The sequence below is a fragment of the Cavia porcellus genome, unplaced genomic scaffold (genome assembly GCF_034190915.1).
Source record: "Cavia porcellus strain 051 isolate PalLab524CR breed Dunkin Hartley unplaced genomic scaffold, mCavPor4.1 scaffold_4, whole genome shotgun sequence".
In the NCBI taxonomy this organism is placed as follows: Eukaryota; Metazoa; Chordata; class Mammalia; order Rodentia; family Caviidae; genus Cavia; species Cavia porcellus.
Window position 1 is genome coordinate 82,452,553 of NW_026947487.1, and position 20,891 is coordinate 82,473,443.

The 20,891-nt window shown below is 37.2% G+C and overlaps 1 protein-coding gene across 1 annotated transcript in view; it reads right to left on the minus strand.

Annotated features, from left to right (window-relative positions):
- LOC100731027 (liver carboxylesterase 1-like) overlaps window positions 1-20,891 on the minus strand; it is a 46,210-nt gene that overhangs the window by 17,698 nt on the left and 7,621 nt on the right. Inside the window, exons 5-8 of the mRNA XM_063247331.1 lie at window positions 19,799-19,952; window positions 17,355-17,459; window positions 16,537-16,641; window positions 2,261-2,299 (exon numbers count right to left, since the gene is read on the minus strand). Coding sequence (XP_063103401.1) covers window positions 2,261-2,299; window positions 16,537-16,641; window positions 17,355-17,459; window positions 19,799-19,952 — 403 coding nt within the window. The remainder of the gene's footprint in view (window positions 1-2,260; window positions 2,300-16,536; window positions 16,642-17,354; window positions 17,460-19,798; window positions 19,953-20,891) is intronic.

Genomic DNA, 20,891 nt, shown 5'->3' on the forward strand with positions numbered 1-20,891 from the left:
GGTAACAAACACATTTTGACAAGTAAATGAGTTCAACATTAAAGTATCCCAGATTATTTAGAACCAGCTCTACAGGTTTATTGGTCTATAAAGCTTCAGATTCTGTGCCTTTCATTCCACCTGCCTAAATACAACTTAGTTCCCTATTTGACAGCAAGAAAAGATCACGACAAGGGCCAAATCCTACTGTAATAGTGTGTCAATACAGAACAGGCTCTGGTTACAGCTATGCTACAATAGAAAGACTGTGTAATCAGTAAGGGCTGCTCTGGAAACAGCAAGAGGTGCTCAGCAGCTCATCTGAAAGATGATTTACAACTAGGCCCTGGAAGCATGTGTTTGCCAGGCACAGAGGAAGATGGGGATGAAATCTATGGCCAAGTGAAGAAAACATGGAAGGATATCTCAAAAGTGGAAAATGCCTGAGCAAAAGGACAAGGAGTCATTGTGCAGAGCTAAACTCCAGACTGTCAAGGAGCACTGAGCTTGGGAGAATGATTCAGAGCAGGGGCAAGTAAGATTGTCAGGTGGTAGAGCACGTCTTCTGCATAATATGTTGCACATCCTTGAACCTCACGTATGTTTAGGAATTGCAAAGAAGGAAGAAAGTCAATTTGTCTTGTAAGTAAGATCAGACTTTTAAGGTGGAACATGATATGTTCTACCTTAGGTTTAGAAGGTCTAGACTTGTCACATTATTCACAGTATAAAGGTGGAGAAAAAGAAGATGCAGTAAATAGTAAAAGTGTAGAAGACAAGCAATGATAGTCTCAGTGGGAAAGCATGCATGGAAGATCACTGCAATCAACCACAATGAAAACCATATTAACAGCCACTATCTACACATGGACACTGGTGACTGCACTTGAGGCAAGGTTTTTCTCATGTCTCAAATATCAGGAACATCTTTTCCTCACATTGCACATCCTGTTCATCAGCTAGTCCACTTCTTTCTTCCTTGAGATACATCCAGACTCCATGCACATGTCGCCTCCTCACTGTTCCAGTCCTAATGTATTCAACCAAGATCCTTTGACTGGCCTGGTTCCATGCATTTCCCCATTCCAGTCCCTGGTCTCTACACTTGCCCTGATTCTTTCCTGCACTTCAGTGCAAATCACAGTCAGAGTCTGTTGTAAATCTAATATATGTCACTGCTCTGCTCAGGGCCCTCTGAGCAGCACCCATAAGGTGCTGAATCACTAATCAAGTTCTTTCAGTGATCTATTCATCCCACCTCCTATGAAATCCTCACTGTGAACCCCCTACACCCTCCTGCATAAACACACAGGTCTTCTTCAGCAAGGCATTTTAAATTCCACTAGCTCTTCTTACAACACTGTACCTCCAGGTTTCCTGAGAACTAGTTCATTTGCTATATTACAGTTGGATTCCATATCATCAACTTGTTATGAAAATCCCCCAAAAGTCTCATTTGTAGCTGGGGCCAGGACATTAAGAAAGGAGTTGAAAGGGTGAATTGCCATTCAGTATACACTTTTGTCTTTCTGCTTCCTGGCTACACGTGTTGAAGAGCACTCCACCCCGGGCCATTCTGCTGTGGCATTTCTGTGTTGGAGTCAGTGTCTAACAGACTGACTCTAATAGACTGAAACTGTGAACCAATTTAAGCTTGTCCTCCTTTAAGCTGTGGGTGCCAAGTATTTTGTCCCAGTGACAGGAAAGTGGATTAGTACACATACTCAGTCTATCCCTGACATTGATGTTTACATTCACACAATTAGTCAATTCTGTCCCCATTGAGCACTTTCTCTTTCTTCTTTAAGTGCTGCAGAGGGTGAGCAAATGAGAGATTTCTTTAGGTATCTGGGATGCTGTGAGGAGAGTTGAAATCATAGCCTCCTCCCTTGGAAAGGAAATTAGACCTCTGCCATCCCAGGAGTTTGGGGTCATTGAATGATTCTGTGTTCCTTATTTAGTTATCTCGAACTCCCAATAAGAGAAAATTATAATTAATTCTTTTTCACAAGAGCTTTTGCAAAGCAGGAAATGACAATTTAAAAAGGTAGATAAATGCAGAGTACACACATTTGCTGACCAAGAGCACAAGACTGGGAATTAGTAGTACATTTCAGTTTATTATTTCATCTTACTAATTCTGTTAACCTGGCAAGTCATGGCCCTCTCTAGGATTCAGCAATATATCCATACGATTTAGCTATAATCCCCCAAATTTTTTCATTGTAAATTGGAGGTATGAAGAATAAAAATCTGTGTTCAAGAAAACAAATATTCCTACCTCTCTGGGATCTCCAAATAAATCCACACGAACAAGTTTCTGGAAAGACAAAGGGAAAACCACATGAGAATGTTTCTACACGTAAAGCTCATCGTTCTACCTATGCCCCAAAGGAATCAAGCTTTTCCTCCTGCTTCATCTTGTGCTGGTCCCAGAGAAAAAGGGCACTATACAGACTCTGATGTGCACAAGCATAGGGCAGCATAAAAGACAGGCAGGGGCAGGCACCTGCAAGGGGAGTTAGGTAACAATCAGGAGCTTTTGGGAGAACATCTTTTTGTGCCTCTACTAATCTTTCATCTAAAGGTTCACCCTGGTAACATCATCTAAAATTGTCTCTTGCACAATGTGGAAATAAATTGACTGTAGTGGTGGAATTGTGGCAGCTTCAGTACTTGATATGTTAAGAGGGGTAATGGAGTGGCTAGAGATGGCATTCCCATCATACTTCACTTGTTTCCCTCTTTTTTTCCTACTTTATGATTCCAAGTGTCCTTAGATCACCTTGAGTCTTCATGCTCCTAAAATTAGAGATTAGTGCCCGTTTGGATATATTCCATGGTCAGTTCAACCGACTACACCACAATTAACATTGCAATCTTACAAGAGACTATTTCTAAACAGAGAGAAGTCCAACCTGTTCTCTTTTCATACATACAGGGGATAAATGTGTTTCAGTGAGAAACCAACAAAGAAGAATAGAAACTGGGTGATTAACACATGCGGATTTTTAATAATATTTTAGATCCAGCCAAAGGGAACTAAACCACCTGATCATGAAAATTTCAGTTACCTGAAGATTCTTTTACATCCTTTTTGTTTTTCAAGTCACTTTGAAAGGAGAGTTCTCCTTATATAATAGGAAATCTTGACTTACAAAATCACTGAATCTCACTTCAACTCATGCTTTCTTTTATTGCAAGGTTTCATGAGGAGTGAATCTGCCTACACTAGCTACCAAGTCTGACACAGATATGTAACCAACAACATCTGAAGATGCTTCCACTATATGTGATAACCCACCATAATTCAGGTGTGTGTGTGTGTGTGTGTGTGTGTGTGTGTGTGTGTGTGTGTTTACTCAGGGCCGAGGTAAGCAGGGAAATACTTCCACAACAACTCATAAAGATGTCCCAGGATAACAGGTTCTCTGGGTTTTTCTAAATTGAGCAGCAAGTATCTCCACATTAACTGTTCCCTCTTGTGCCATGTGTGGACTGACTGTAATGTTTTCCATTTTTCAGACGTTAAAAAAGTGGTGATTTAATTTCTTGAGTATCTTGGTTAAACCTGCTTCATATGATAAACCCAGATCAAAGCCTCAGAGCCACATTAGAGTCACTATATGGACACATTAGCAAAACACAGCTGTAGAGGCTCCCTCTTAAGATATAGAAGTGTCATGCTGGAGATCTAAACAGAGGATGGAGAAGCTCAGGTAACTCATGCGACCACAATTGAAACTTCCTCAAAGGGGAAAGGTTTCATGGTTCCTGGATGTTTTATTCTCTAGATGTTCATTCTGCTGAGCTTCCCTGTGATGATATGGCCATGACTTTTCATCAATTGCAAATGTAACTTTTCCTTTTACACATCACTGCTGGCTATTTTGAATATGTTGCCTCGCAGCACTCCCACTACATTTAGCCCACTCAATGTATGGATTTATTTCTCTTTCAATAGTTTTATAAAAAGATACATATAGTCAATTCATGAAGTTCTTTTTTTTTTATTTAAGAGGAAAAAGAGAAAAACACAAAACAAACCAAAGCGGCATAAGGGTACACGCAATACAGAACTACAAAAAACAAAACAAAACAAAAAAACATAACAGTAAGAAATCACCTGCTAGTAGATTACACACTATCTTCTTGAAAATAGTTCCTCAAATCACAGTATCAAAGAACACAAGGTGGACATTCAAACAGGGAGACTGCAAACAGCTGTGTTCAATGTTCCAAAAACATTGATAAAGTCAGCTATTTAACACCCCAAAACACACTTGCTGTTATATCCGTTAGAGCTCTTTTTCTTTTTTTTTCCCTCTCTTTTTTACAACAAAATTCACACATCTTGGATTTTAGTACTCCTTAGTGCTTATTACTTTCTTTGGGGGGGGGGGAAGAATACAGTCAAATATGGCAAAACAAAGCTGTCAGTCAATACCAAGGATAGACATAGCACATGGTGTAGAACAGAGTACAAGTTTATCAACAATGGTTATCAACGTTGTCCCTTGTTTCCTTAAAAAGAATTGTCTATCTTATTAGATATTATAAAGTTGGACAAAACAGTAGAGAACAAGACCAATAAAACTTAGGCATTGTAAACATTACAGGACTTCCAAAGAAGACAATAGTCAAACCAGAATGGGTATCTTAGTGAATCTTATTGTCTTCAAAGTAGTTGCCTATGTCTTCAAACTTGATACTATCATATAGAATGGAACAGAGTCTAATCAGTCAAAACAAGATCGTGGGAGTACTACAGGACTTCAAAACAAGTTAATAGGAAATCGAAAAGAGTTACTATTTATATATCCTAATTTTTTTTGAATTTTTTCTTTAATTAAGACAAACATAAGAAATGACTAAATAATTTTTTTGAAACAATAAGGGGGAGATTGAGATAAAACAGGACATAACAATATAACAATAGAGGTCACAGCATGACTGTTTCAACAACCTAGTACTTCACCACCTTATAACCTGACTTAATAGTAGTTACCATAGTGTATTTTTCCTTGAAATATTTGGATAAAACTTCATATACTCTAGCTTCAAATATTTTCATATCAAGAAGCCCAGAATAAAGCCTTTCTAATTAATGAGTGAAAACTTTATAAGGCTTCAAGGCCACCTAATGGGGAATCATGATTACCACATATTTTTATATATTTGAATCATTATTTACATTAGGGAAACTATTCGGTATTCACACATGCGAGATTGATTTATTTCACTAATGAGTATGGTCTCAAGCTGCGCCCATTTATTGATAAATATCTCAATGTGATCCTTCTTTATAGCTGAATAATACTCCATTGTATAGAAATACCACAACTTTTTTATCCATTCCTCAGTTGATGGGCACTTGGGTTGTTTCCAAGATCTGGCGATTACAAATTGTGCTGCTATAAACATAGGTGCACATATATCACTGTGGTATGATGCTTTCAGTTCTTCTGGGAATATGCCTAGAAGTGGAATAGCTGGAATAAATGGGATTTCCAGTCCCAACTTTTTGAGAAATCTCCAGACAGATCTCCACAAAGGCTGTACCAGTCTACACTCCCACCAGCAGTGCAGGAGAGTTCCTTTTTCCCCACAGCCTCTCCAGCATTTGTTGTCGGTTTTCTTGATCCTGGCCATTCTTTCAGGAGTGAGATGGAATCTCAGTGTGGTTTTAATTTGCATTTCTCTAATGACCAATGATGATGAGCATTTTTTCATGTATTTATTTGCCATTTGCATTTCTTCATCTGAGAACTGCATATTCATCTCAGATGCCCATTTTTGGATTGGATCTTTGAATTTCGGAGGTCTGAGTTTCTTTAATTCTTTATATGTTTTAGACAAGAGGCCCTTGTCTGAGAGAGAGTTCACTAAAATCTTTTCCCAGTTTGTGGGTTTTCTTTTCACTATACTGGAGATTTCTTTTGACATGCAGAAACTTTTTAATAAGAAGTGGTCCCAGTTATTGATTCTGGGAAGTATTTCCCGTGCGGTTTGAGTCCTGTTCATGAATTCTTTACCTACTCCTATGTCTCCAAGGTTTCTACCTATTTTGTCTTCCAATAGATTTAGTGTTTCTGTTTTAATATTCAGATCTTTGACCCATTTAGATTTTAATTTAGTACATGGTGATAGACATCGGTCTAGCTTTAGTTTTCGGCAAATGGAGAGCCAGTTTTTCCAGCACCATTTATTAAAGAGACTGTCGTTCTTCCAGTGAACCTGCTTGGCTCCTTTATCAAAGATAAGGTGGTTGAGTGTGTTCGTAGTTGTGGTTGTATCTTCTAATCTATTCCACTGATCTTCAGCTCTGTTTTGATTCCAATACCATGTTGATTTTACTACTGTTGCTTTGTAGTATAACTTCAAGTCAGGGATTGTGATGCCTCCTGCTTTGTCTTTGCTGCTTAGAATTGCCTTTGAGATTCTAGGTCTCTTCTGGTTCCAGATGAAATTTAGGAGTGATTTCTCTAGATCTATAAGGTATGTTGATGGTATTTCTATTGGGATTGCATTGAATCTGTATAACAGTTTTGGGAGAATGGCCATTTTCACAATGTTTGTTCTTCCTATCCATGAGCAAGGGATGTCTTTCCATTTTCTGAGATCATCTTCAATTTCCTTTTTCAGTGTATTATAATTTTCACTGTATAAGTCTTTCACTTCTTTCGTAAGAGTAATTCCTAAATATTTCATTTTCTTGCTTGCTAATGTGAATAGTCCAGTTTCTCTTATTTCCCTCTCTGTAATTTTGTTGATCGTGTATAGGAATGCTATTGATTTCTGAGTATTGATTTTGTATCCAGCCACATTACTGAATTTATTTATTGTATCTAAGAGTATTTCAATGGAGTTTAGGGGGTCTTCTATGTAGAGTATCATGTCATCTGCAAACAATGATAATTTAACTTCTTCTTTTCCTATCTTTTCCCCTTTTATTTCTCTTTCTTGCCTAATTGCTCTGGCTAGTACTTCCAGTACTATATTAAATAGGAGTGGTGATAAAGGACATCCTTGTCTTGTACCCGATTTTAAAGTAAAGGCTTTCAATTTTTGGCCATTTAGTATGATGCTGGCTGTTGGTTTGTCATAAATGGCCTTTATTATATTGAGGTAAAGACCATTTATTCCAATTTTCTGTAAAGTTCTTATCATGACTAAGTGTTGGACCTTATTGAAGGCTTTTTCTGCATCTATAGAGATGATCATGTGATTCTTATTTTTGGCTTTATTGATATGGTGGATTACATTTATTGATTTGCGTATGTTGAACCATCCTTGCATTCCTGGGATGAATCCCACTTGGTCATGGTGTATAATCTTCTTGATGATTTGCTGGATCCTATTTGCCAATATTTTATTGAGGATTTTTGCATCTGTGTTCATTAGGGAGATCGGTCTATAGTTCTCTTTTATAGTTGGGTCTTTCTCAGGTTTTGGTACTAGAGTAATATTTGCTTCCAGGAATGACTTAGGAAGGATTGCTTCCCTTTCAATTTCATTGAATAGTTTGAGGAGTGTCGGCATTAGGTCTTCTTTATATTTCTTGTAGAATTCTGCAGTGAATCCATCTGGGCCTGGGCTCTTCTTGGTGGGCAAGGACCCAATTACATTCTCAATTTCATTAGCAGAGATTGGGTTATTCAACAGTTTTATATCCTCTTGATCTAGCTTTGGTACTTCATATGCTTCTAAGAATCTGTCTATTTGTTCTGTGTTATCAAACTTTTGAGAGTAGAGGTTTTCGAAATAGGTGTTGATGATCCTCTGTATTTCTATTGGGTCTGTAGTGATTTCTCCTTTTTCATTTCTTATTGCATGAATTTGAGCTTTTTCTTTCCTTTTTTTAATAAGGTTGGCTAGGGGCTTATCGATTTTATTTATTCTTTCAAAGAACCAACTCTTTGATTCGTTGATTCTTTGGATTGTTTTCTTAGTCTCTATTGCATTGATTTCTGCTCTGATTTTTATAATTTCCTCTCTTCTTTTGGCTTTGGGCTTGACTTGCTCTTCTTTTTCTAGCTGTTTGAGGTGTTCTGTTTTACAACAGTAAAGGAAAAATGAATTTCCCAGTTTGGATTGGTAGGCTATTACAGTTCTCCTCCACTAACAGCACTCTTCCATACACTTAGCATGGAAGGATGCATGGGTTACTCAGGATAACAAAGTTCAATGAATACATGGATATATCAATGACAAATATCATATAGCTGAAAGATATGTCATTTTTCCTGGGATACAGAGTGAAAGAGTATAGAAAAATGTTCCCTGATGTTATGGATTCTGTGGAAATATCCCTTCAAAGACTTGTGAATTTATAAGTTGGACTTTTTCAGAGTTGACTCAATCTAGAGTGTGTGATTGACTCATGGTGCAATTCTGGGAATAAGTGTAGTAGGGTTAAGGGTGGGTGATTTCTAAATCATTCAGCTATTACCATGGCAGCCACCCCAATTCTAGTAATCTGAATAAAAGATAAGACACTGCAGCCTCTACAAACTGTGAGCTAAGTTAAATTTTTCTCATGTAACTTTGAGTGTTGAGTATTTTGTTTTAGCATCAAGGGAAAACTAACTCACATCTGGTAACTAATTCAGATGCACAGAGTGTGGATAAACAAAGGAAAAGTTATGCAATGGGAAATAGTTAATTGATGAAACTCTAAAAGATTTACATAGATAGAAGGATGGATAGATAAAAATCAGATATATTAATGATAGGTAAATAATAAATAGATTTAAGGTATCCTGATTTAGTCAGTTATGAGAAAATGTAAGAAACTGGGCCTCTGATGTGAGTAAATAAGTACTTATATACCTTATAAATAAGTCAAGAGAAACTGTGAAACTTTTCTGAAATTCGTAGTACTTAATCTGCCCATTCCCAAAATTCAGGATCACAGTTCCATGCAGAAATATAGAGCATTTGACTGTTAAAATACATCTGAAAGTACAAATGTCAAATTTGGATTAGAAAGAGCTACCGATGTTTATGAAGTTTCTCATTAAATTATTATTGGATATTTTCAATATTTGTGATACTTCACAATAAAAATAAATTAAACTCTCAGTCTTGAAAAGTAGCCTAATAGTGCTGCTGAAAGTGAGAAAAGGGATTGGGCCACACCCAATGACCTCCATTCAGTCCTGGGAGCCCTGTGCCTGGTGATTTCCAGCATACTCAGGTGAAGCTTTAGACCGTGACTGATAGGGCATAAGATCCTGCCCAGCACCCTAATCAAGGGATGACACCCAGGAGGTCCCCTCAAGTGTAACAGGGCCATGCCCAGTGACCTCCATTCAGTTCCAGAAGCTTAAGTCAAGGAGGGTGATTTCCATCATGCTCAGGGAGGGCTTTGAAACATCTCTTCCAGTGGTTGAGCCCACTCCCAGCATCCTAAATCACTAGAGGATGCAGGAGAGGTCCCATGGGCCTGAATGGGCCGTGCCCAGTGACCTCCATTCAGTCTCAGGAGCCAAAGGCACACAAGGGTGATTTCCAGCCTGTACAGGGGAAGCTTTAGACCATCACAGCCAGCGGGTAAGACCCTGCCCAGCATCCTAAATCACCTGAGAACACACTGGATGTCCCTACAGGCTTTATGGGCCAAAGCCAGAGATTTCCATTCAGTCCCAAGAATTGAAGGCTTGCAAAGTGATTTCCAGCATGCATGGCAGAAACTTTAGAACATCACTCAAAATCCAGAAATATATAAAAATGACAAAATGAAAGAACAAAATGCAATGTCAAACCTCCAGCCCATTGAAAGGAATCCTAGGAGCTATGTACATGGAAAAAAATACATACACCTGAAATATCTGAAATGGTAACAACTGAAATAAAGAAACAATTCCAGGAAGCTATAAAAGAGCACAAATCAGATATAATTTCCCAGGTAAATGAAGAAATTATAAATGTAATGAAAGAAATGATGAACACATCTAACGAAGACATAGTCAAAAAAGTAGAGGTACAATGCCAAAAGATAGAAACCCTGAATGAACAATATAAGAAATAAACAGAATGCATGAAGCAGACTTAAGGAGATATACAGGAAATCAAAAATTCCATTGAAAGTTGATAAAACTGCCTCAACAAAAGTGAAGATAGAATTTCAGATCTCAAAGACAAGACTGTAGCCAGTGAACAGGAAAGGAAAGATCTTTTAAAAATAACAAGAAATCAGGAAATAACAATTCAACAGCTGCAAAATCATGCAAAGAAAAACAGCATAAGATGGACAAGGATAAATGAAAAAGAAGGGGACAACACAAATTATATCAAGAGACTATTTACAGAAGTAATAGTTGAAAATTTCCCAAACAAGAGAATGGAACCTGACATACAGATCAGTGAAGCATATAGAAATCCAAATAGTTGTATCAAAATAAAAATACACCCAGAAATATAATAATCAATATCCAATAAACCCAACATAGGAACAATGAAAAGTTGTTAGAGACAAGAGACAGATCACCCATAAAGTAAAGCCTATCAGAATCACAGCAGGCTTCTCAACACAATGAAGTCAAGAAGAGCATGGAGTGAAGTATTTCAGATCCTAAAGGAAAATGACTTTGAACCCAGACTGATGTACCCTGAAAAACTGTCCTTCAAAATGGATGGAGAAATAAGATACTTCCATGACAAAGAACAGCTGAAGAACTTCATGACCACCAAAGCAACCCTGCAAAGAATACTAAAAGATATTCTAGACAGACCTAAGAAAACGCCAGTAAGCAAAGCAGACAAATAAACAGAGTGGAAAGGTAAAGAATCAACAGTAGAAAGATAAAATGTCAAAAATTTGCCAATACGTATCAGTTACAACCAATAATGTTAATTATTATAACCATTGCACCAATTCAATTCACCATTTAAAAGAAACAGACTGGCAGAATGGATCAAGAAACAACATCCAACCATATGCTGTCTACAAGAAACCCATCTAACCCAAAAGGAAATTCATAGATTGAAGGTCAAAAGGTGGAAAACAATGCTTCATATAACAGGAGCCCAAAAAAAGCAGGGGCAGCTATTCTGCTTGCAGACAGTGTGAACTTCAAACCAAGAATGATCAAACGAGATAAAGAAGTTCACTACATACTAGTTAGGGGAAAATTTCAAGAGAAAGTGATAACTAAATACGTATGCACCAAATCTGGGAGCACCTAGTTATACAAAACAAATATTAAAAGAAATGAGAAGTCAAATAAGCAATAACACAATTATAAAAGGAGAACTTAATACACCATTAACACAAAGGGACAGATAAAACAGACAGAAAATCACAAAGAAATAACAGAACTGAATCACACTTGTGAACAAATAGACCTGATAGACATATACAGAGTGTTCTACCTACCAACATCAGAATATATATTCTTCTCAGGAGTATGTAAGACATTCTCTAATGTAGACCAAATGCCAGCCTATAGAACATACTTAAGTAAATGCAAAAGAACTGAAGTTACCCCATACATGTTATCGGATCATAGCACCATAAAACTAGAAATTAATGATAAAAAACTGCAAAAACTCACAAACACATAGAAACTGAATAACACACTCCTGAGCAATCAGTGTTTCACAGAGGAAATTAAAGAAGAAATTAAGCAATATCTATAAGCAAACAAAAATACAAATACAAATTCCTGGAATCTGTGGGATGCACTGAAAGTAGTCCTCAGAGAAAAAATATTGCAGTGAATTACCAAATCAGGAAAACAGAACAAACACAAATAAACAACCTGATGCTATGCCTCAAACATCTAGAAAAGGAAGAGCAAGTCAAGCCCAAAGACCAAAGAAGGAAGGGGATTATAAAAACCAGAGCAGAAATTAATGCAATAAAGACTAAGAAAACAATACAAAGAATAAATGAATCAAAGAGTTTGTTCTTTGAAAGAATAAATACAACTGATAATTCCCTAGCCAATCTTATTTTAAAAAGGAAAGAAAAAAACTCAAATTCATGTAATAAGGTATGAAAAAGATGAAATCACTACAGATGCTGTGGAAATACAAAATATCTTCAACACCTGTTTCAAAAACCTCTGCTCTCAAAGGCTTGATAACACAAAAGAAATAGACAGATTCCTAGAAACATGAATTACCAAAGCTGGGTCAAGAAAATGTAAAACTGTTGAATAACCTAATTTCAATTAAAGAAATTGAAAATGTAATTATATCCTTGTCAACAAAGAAGAGCCCAGGCCCTGACAGATCCACTGCAAAATTTTACAAGAAATTCAAAGAAGACTTAACGCTGACACTCCTCAAACTCTTCTATGAAATCGAAAGGGAAGCAATTCTCCCTGTCTCACTCCTGGAAACAAATATCACTCCAGTACCAAAACCTGAGAAAGACCCAACTAAAAAAGAAAACTACAGGCCAATGTCCCTAATGAACGTAGGTGCAAAACTTCTCAGTATTTTATATTATAAAATTTATAAATTTATAAAATATTGGCAAACAGAATGCAGCAAATCATCAAGAGGATTATACACCATGATCAAGTGGGATTCATCTTAGGAATGCAGGGATGGTTCAGCACATGCAAATCAATAAATATAATCCCCCAATCAATAAAGCCAAAAGTAAGAATCACAAGATCATTTCTACAGATGCAGAGAAAGCTTTGGATAAGGTGCAATACTTATTCATGATAAGAACCTTACAGAAAACTGGAATAGATGGTCTTTACCTCAATGTGATAAAACCAACCATCTATGACAAACCAACAGCCAGCATCATATTAAGTGGCCAAAAACTGAAAATCTTTACCCTAAAATCAGGTACAAGACAAAGACATCCATTATCTCCACTCGTATTCAATATACTGCTGGAAATACTACCCAGAGCAATTAGACAAGAGCGAAAATTAAAAGGAGTAAGGATAGGAAAACAAGAAATTAAATTATCATTATTTGAAGATGACATGATACTCTAAGTAGAAGACCCCCAAAATTCCACTGAAAGACTCCTAGGTATAATAAATAAATTCAGTAATATACCTAGATAAAAAGTCAACACTCAAAAATCAATAGCATTCCTATACACTAACAAAAAAACTGTTGAGAGAGAAATAAGAGAAGCCACACCCCTTAACAATAGCATTCAACAAAATGAAATACTTAGTAAGCAATGTAACAAAAGAAGCAAAAGATATATTCAGGGAAAATTGTAGTACCCTGAAGAAGAAATTGAAAAGGACCTCAGAAAATGGGAAAACAGCCCTTGTTCATGGATAGTAAAAACAAATATTGTGAAAATGGCTGTTATGGATTAAGAGCTTGTGGTCAACTTAATGCTAGCTGAATTACATCAGCAGGGTGCTGAACATAAATGTTCTACTTGGGGAAAGTTGCCAGCATGAATAGTGACATGGAGGAGAAGAAGGGCGTTGAGACACTGAGGCATTGTGGGTTCTCTTACATGTTACTGTTTGAGCCCTTCCGTTCTCTTGGAGAAGCTCTGGTCTCACATAAAGCATTGCTTCCTGGCTCCAGGAGGGGAAGTTGTGTGACACTTGGTCTCAAGGGAGAACTTGTCACACTGACTTCCTGGTATGTACTCAACTATGCTTATCATCCAAGGCATTAGGGGCCTCTGTGTCGCTGAGGACAGCTGTGGTGCTTTTCAGGATAGCCGTGGTCTTTGTTGTGAGCTTGCCTTCTCAGCTCAAGCATAGAACACTCAATCTTCTGGCACAGCTCCTTTACCCTGCTGGCTTGGACTTTCTAGCTTCCAGCACTGAGCTTTGGGCCTTCCCAGCACAGACCTATAAAACAGACTGGCGTAAGTCCTTCTTTGGGCTCTAGATCTCCAGTTGGACTCATAGGAGGCATTGTCATGAGCTCTGGGTCTTCATCTGGACTTGTGTGGGACATTGCTGTGAGATTCAGGCCCTTGACTAAATATTCTATGTCTTTAGTGTTTTGGATACATTTCCTTCATTCTCTTGTGTTAACTCTGTGTGACCATTATAAAAATAATATAAAATCCATGTCCTGATTTTAATTGTTCTCACAACCTCTGACTACAACAATGGTCATTATCCTAAAATTGTTATACAGATTTAATGCAATTCCCATCAAAATACCACTAGCATACCTCGTATATCTAGAGTAATCACTCCTAAAATTCATCAGGAACTAGAAGAGACCTAGAATAGCAAAGGCAATTCTAAGCAACAAAGGCAAGGCAGGAGACATCACAATCCCTGACTTGAAGTTATACTACAAAGCTACTGTCATAAAATCAACATGGTACTGGAATAAAAACAGACCTGAAGATCAATAGAGTAGATTAGAAGATACAACTACAAGTACAAACACACTCAGTCACCTTATCTTTGATAAAGGAGCCAAACAAGTTCACTGGAAATAAGATAGTCTCTTTAATAAATGGTGCTGGAAAAACTGGGTCTCCATATGCTGAAAACTAAAACTAGACCCAGGCGTATCACCATGTACTAAACTGGAGTTAAAATGGATAAGAGATCTAAATATTACAACAGAAACACTAAATCTGTTGGAAAACAAAGTAGGTAGGAATGTTGAAGACATAGGGGTAGGTAGAGAATTCATCAACATGAATCAAACTACATAAGAAATACTTCACAGAATCAATAATTGAGGGTCACATCTTATTAAAAAGTTTCTGCATGTCTAAAGAAATCTCCAGCATAGTGAAAAGAAAATCCACAAATTTCAAAAAAATTCTTAGTGAATTGTTCCTTAGACAAAGGACTTCTGTCTAGAACATATAAAGAATTAAAAAATTCAGACCCCCCAAATTCAAATACACAATCCAAAAATGTGTATCCAAGACGAATATGCAGTTCTCACCTGAAGCAATACAAATGGCAAATAAATACATGAAAACCACAATGAGATTTCATCTCACTTCAGAAAGAATGGCCAGGATAAAGAAAACTACCAACAACAAGTGCTGGAGAGGCTTCAGGAGAAAAAGAAACTCCTCTGCACTCCTGGTGTGAGTGCAGACTGGTGCAACCACTGTGGATTTCAGCCTAGAAGTTCCTCAAAATTCTGGGATTGGAAGTCCCATTTGACCCAGCTATTCCACTTCTGGGCATATTCCCATAAGAACTGAATCATCATATCACAGTGATATATGTGCATCCATGTTTATAGCCACACAATTTGTAGTAACCAGATCTTGAAAACACCTTAAATGCCCTTCAACTGAAGTATAGATTAAAAAGATGTGGTATTTTTATACAATGAGGTACTACTCAGCTATAAAGGATGATCACATTGAGATATTTATAAATAAATGAATGCAACTTGAAACCGTACTCTTAAGTGAAATAAATCAAATTCATTGTGTAAATACCATATAGTCTCCTTGGTACAAGAAATGGTTAGAGTATATAAGATTTTATGGTAATCATGGTTTCCCATTATATTGCTTTGAAGTCTTATAATGCTTTCATTCATTGGTTGGATAGATTTACTCTTGTTTGATTTTATTATGTGTGATGGTATGAATAGATATTTTCACATTATGGTAGCCATTGCTGATTTACTATCATCTTGCTTTGAAGTCCTACCATGGTTTTGTTATGTTTTGATTTTTTCTATCCTGTTGTGTCTTATTAGATTTTATTGTGTGTATGGTATAAAATTTTTTTAAAAGAAAATGAGATATTATAGTAGCCACTGTTCATTTCCTGTTGTTTGGTTTTGAATGTCCTATGATGCTTTCATTCTCTTGAATGATTTTATACTATTTTGTTATATTTGATATTACTGTGTGTGAAGGTATGCTCAACTATTTCAAAGAAAAGACATTATGGGAGCTACCATTGATCTCCAGTTGTCTTGTTGTGAATTGCTATGTTAGTTGCATTATTCTTTTCTGATTTGCTTTGTTCTTTTCTCTTGTATTTTATTCGTTGTAAAAATAAAATAAATTAAAAGAAGTAAACAATGGGTCTGGAAACAGTTTGAAGCCTGCCTACTGATAAAGGCTCTTGGTCTCATCTACCTTGAAAATCAAGGCTTCCTACAAAAAGAATGAACTGCCCTCCATGACAGAGAGTGAAGTAACCAGGTATTTACATTTACACAAGATAGAGTCTCCTCTGGCAACCTAGAAGAATGCACAGTTGTCAAGAATCAAATAAATGCTTTCCAAAATCTTTGTCAAGCACAAATGATGCCATTTGAAGAGCAAAATACTGAACAATTTCCATGAACATCACAGGAATTTTGAAAAATAATTCTGCTTGAAAGACACAATGTGAGCATACCCATTAAAATCGTGTAATTCAAATCCTTTAAAAATATTATGAATTTTAACATAGTAGTTTTTTTGCTCCTGCATATAAGCTATTTTATTTAATGGAATGAAAGATGTAATGTGCTGCTGTCCCACAATTAAAAAACTTGAAAAAGAAGAACAAAAGAAAGTGAAAATCTATCCCATGTAACTTAACAAGGGCAAGAGAACAACTGAGGAGATGAAGCATAGGGTCAGTATACAGGTACCACTAGAATAGAGGCACCTACCAAGTTCTGTGTGGCTTCCAAGAGTTCTTCCTCTGTCTTCTGGCGCAGGCAGTGAACCATGACAGCTGAGGAAGTGGTCTTACACCCAGCAGCAATGGCAATTTTCTGCAACAATAAGTAGAAGCAGAGATCCAGGTTAGTGTCACTTACTTCCATCGATGTACACAGAGGAGTGTTATCACAAACTCAGTGTCTAAATGCAGTAGGATGTAGCAGAGCATCATATACACCAGTAGAGCGGGTTTTGTTTTTGTCCCACAGTATACTGCTTCTTTAATTAACAGGGCACCATCCAGTAAATACATATATCACATATAAATAAAAATAAGTAAGCACAGTATTCTCAAAGTTGAACTTCATTAAACAGTGCTTTGGCATCGAGGTAAAAGCTTACATTCAGGATTATACTGTTTTGTTTCAAATACCAACTCCTCTATTTCTTAGCTATTTGACCTCCAGCAAGGCCCTTAACCCTTTTGAACCTTTATTTCTCCTGCACATATTGGTGTAATCATGGAACTCGTCTTATAAAAAGAATTAATGCTGGGGAGAAGCAGAAGTGTGTACTGTGTATTCCACAAAAGTAATGTTTATACTTAACTATAAAATGTATGGATAACATGATTCACAGGAAGATACTATATACAGTATGGAATATGATTGAAATATCATCCTAAAATATCTCTTATATCTCTCCATTCTCATCTTAGCAGTATTTTGAGCATCTCAGTAATCCTTTAAGATTTAACAGTAAGGACCATATCTGTGGATATCAGGAGAGCAGAGAAAGTACGTTATCTTTCCAGGATGAGCTCTACCTTAGCAAGAGGCTTGACATCCTTGCTTAACAAACAAGGACTGAGGATCACACCACTCTGAGAAATGGCCCTGTGAAAGAGGTTCTTGGCCAGGGGAGATAGCACCTGTAAAGGGTTGGATAGAAGAAGTTAATTCTCAACTCAATAATTCTCAACTCAGTTAATTCTCAGTAAGTGAATGACTCACTTATTCTTTAAGGCTTCTTCTTTGTATTTCTGTGCCCTTGCTGTTTACCTTAAGATAGTGCCACTGAGTTGATATGACAGCCATCAGATTTCCTTCATTGCCTAGGCCCCCTTTATATGCCATTTCCCTAAGAGAACTTTATTTTTTTAAATTTTATTTTAAAGAGAAAAATAGGTAAGCAAACAAAAAAAGTTTCAAAACAGATTAGTAGGATGGTTATAAGTGTTGATAGATTGTATATTTTTTCGTAGTAGCTGTTGACAGTACATGATATAGGTATGTTATCTTTTGTAAACAATACTAGACCAAAACAGTTTGTTCAATGAACAAATGAGAGCTAGCAGTGTAACTTGCTATCTTGTATGTATATAAATGTTTCTTTTTCTCATTTTCTATTTCCTCTTTCACTCATCACAGTTCATCTTTTTTTTTGAACAGTGTCTTCACAATTCAAAATATCTGTTACATATTTCAGACCCTAACTATTTGTTTAGGTTTTTACACTAGTTATGCAATATGGTTTTTATACATGTGGGTCTTATTAGCTTGATTTATGAGTATGATCTTGAGTTGCATCCATTCACCCATGGAGGTTTGAAGATTATCCTTCTTTGATGCAAGATAATCTTAATGGGATGGAGCTAGAGACCAGGATAGATGACAGTATTTAAAGTGTGTGGCATATGTCAACAACAACCAAAATTCTAGAAAGACACTTGTATTTACAGAAACAAAGTCTGTCCTAGAATTTAATATATTATAGCAAAGATTACTTCATGGAAGTGCAATGGTTGTTTCTTTTTAGAGTGCTTTATATACAGATATTTGATGAACTGTGGAAAATACCATGTCAATCCATGGCTACTGTTCCACAGCGACTATTAATGGACAGTGGAAATGTGGATGACCATTTTGTATTTTGGGTTTAACAATTGTTTTCCTGTTTCTCTACTGTAAAAAATATACCATTGCTTCTTTTTGCTATTCAAATCTGAAACCAATATTGTGTGAAAAATTATAGAAACACGGAGTGCCTGATTATTTCTGATTTACAGAATCCTCTGTAATATCAATCAGTGTCCCCCAGCCCCCAACCCCCATATGAATAAGACATCTCAAGACTCCAGGTTGGATCCGTGTCACAAAGCTCCTGTGCTATTCTTCTACTACCTCCCCTACTTTCAGCTTCCCTCTCTCCTCCTGCTCACCTATATCACCAAGTGCAACTTGACCCACACTCGCAGAGAGTGTTGTCTTCCTTCTTATGCATGGGCAAGTTACCGGGACAACATACAGGAGGCCCCCAACACTACACTCAGGGCTGAAGTCTTACCCTTGATCTTGGAGAGAAACCTCATAGTTTGTCTCCAAACCTACTTCCCAAGAGAAATAAAGTGAGTGTTAGTGATTAAAAAGATCATACGCAAGCAATAGTGTCCATCCATCTTTATAGCAGCACGGTTAGTAATAGCTAAATCTTTGAAATAAGCCCATCATCAGAGTAATGGATAAAAAATAGATGGTTCTTTTAATATAATAGAGTATTACTCTATCATTTTGAAGGATTAACCTTGAGACATTTCTGTGTTCATGGATTCACCTTCCTGCAGTACTCTGAAGTGAAATAAATGGATCACATATTTCTATGTTGCATGGTTTCATGGGAGTGAGAAACTGAATGTGTAAATAAGGGTCAAAGTACATTATAAGTAATATGAAATAGGAAGAAAAGATTTAAAAAAATGAAACCCAGTAGAGGGAGGGGAAAGAAAGGAAGACAAAATATAAAAATGATAAAAGAAGGATAAAATAGAAATAAAGCTTGTGTAAGAAGAGTAAAAGGGGTTGAACAGGGGAAAAGTCTGAGGGAGAAAAGAAGAATCAAGACACATCAGACACATACAGGAAGAAATTACATGTGATTATTATTATTCTTATATTTATCCAAATGTACCAGTAAACTCAATGAAAATAATGAGAAAGATGAGTGGAAACTCAATCAAGTCGAAAGAAGAGTAATATGCCTGTTGTACGGTGAAGGTGGAGATTCTTTGAGCCCCAGGAAAATAAGTTGAACAATAGGATTAGGAGCATTGGGACTTGGTTCCTCACAAGCGGTTTTGGGCACTGAGTAAACTCTGTTGTGAATCTAGGTCTGATAAAGAGAAGCACATATGACTGGATTCACTGCTCTTCAAGAATATCCATCAGCAATATCCAATCTAGGGTGAGAATTGATGGTGATAACAAGACTTACAAGAACAGAGACACTTTCAGCTCCTGCTGACTCTCCAAAGATGGTCACAGAGTCTGGGTTGCCTCCAAAGTTGACGATGTTGTCTTGCACCCAATGCAATGCAGCCAGCTGATCCAAGTGACCCCAGTTTCCCCGGCTGTGTTCATCCCCTGTGCTGCAAGAAACAGAGAAAGGAAATGATCCAGAATATCACAGTGATGCTCTTTGGACTGAAATGACTTGGGGATCTCAGTCAAGAATGAGGGCTGTGCTCCATGTGCCTGATACCAGTGCCTTTCTCTGCCATTCAGTCCTACAGCAGTGTTCTTCAGGGTGGTTTGCACTCATACTTGTATGTACTGGAAGAACTAGGAGGAAGCTCTAGTGAATCAGTCTGTTTGCTGGTGCTGGAGGGGAGAGATGTTGATTCACTATTGGTCCTGATGAGAAGACCCTGGCAGCACAGTTGGTTGAAAGTCTTTCTCAGCGATTATTATTTGCACTCCCTCTTGTGTCTGGCTCTTCCTACTTCCACAGAAGATGAACAGAACTGCATTGCTCTGCTGAATTCTCACTCTCCTCAAAGAAAAAGAACTGTGGAGAAAAGGGTCCTTTCACAACTTTGGTAAAAGCTGGGACACAGCACAGGTGAAAAGGAAATGAGTATTTCAGAGGCAGTAACTTGAAGGCTGGGATTTTACAAGGAATAGGTGTTTGGCAGGTAGACCTGGCATTCCAGATAGAAGGAATCAGCTCATTCAAAAATCTCAGAACAAAACGCATAAGCTTGTTTGGCTAATGAAAGTTCACAGGGATCCAATTACACAATGACTAGATGCATTATTAAGAACCTTAAGAGTGAATGCTTTGAGAGAGGGCATGATCATAGCTAGGATTGAACTTTTTTTTGGGGGGGGGCAGCTACAATGGTTTGTTTTGCATGTGGTACCCCCAGCCAATCCAAGGATTCCTGTGATGAAACCTTGAACTCTAATATGCTAGTAGCACTGGGGTGGTGACTCCAGAAGAGTTTAGTGTAGAATCCATGAGATATAGTTGTTCCAAAGATAATGAGTTGCTTAAATTGAGCAGGTCTGCCCCTGATGCTTCACCC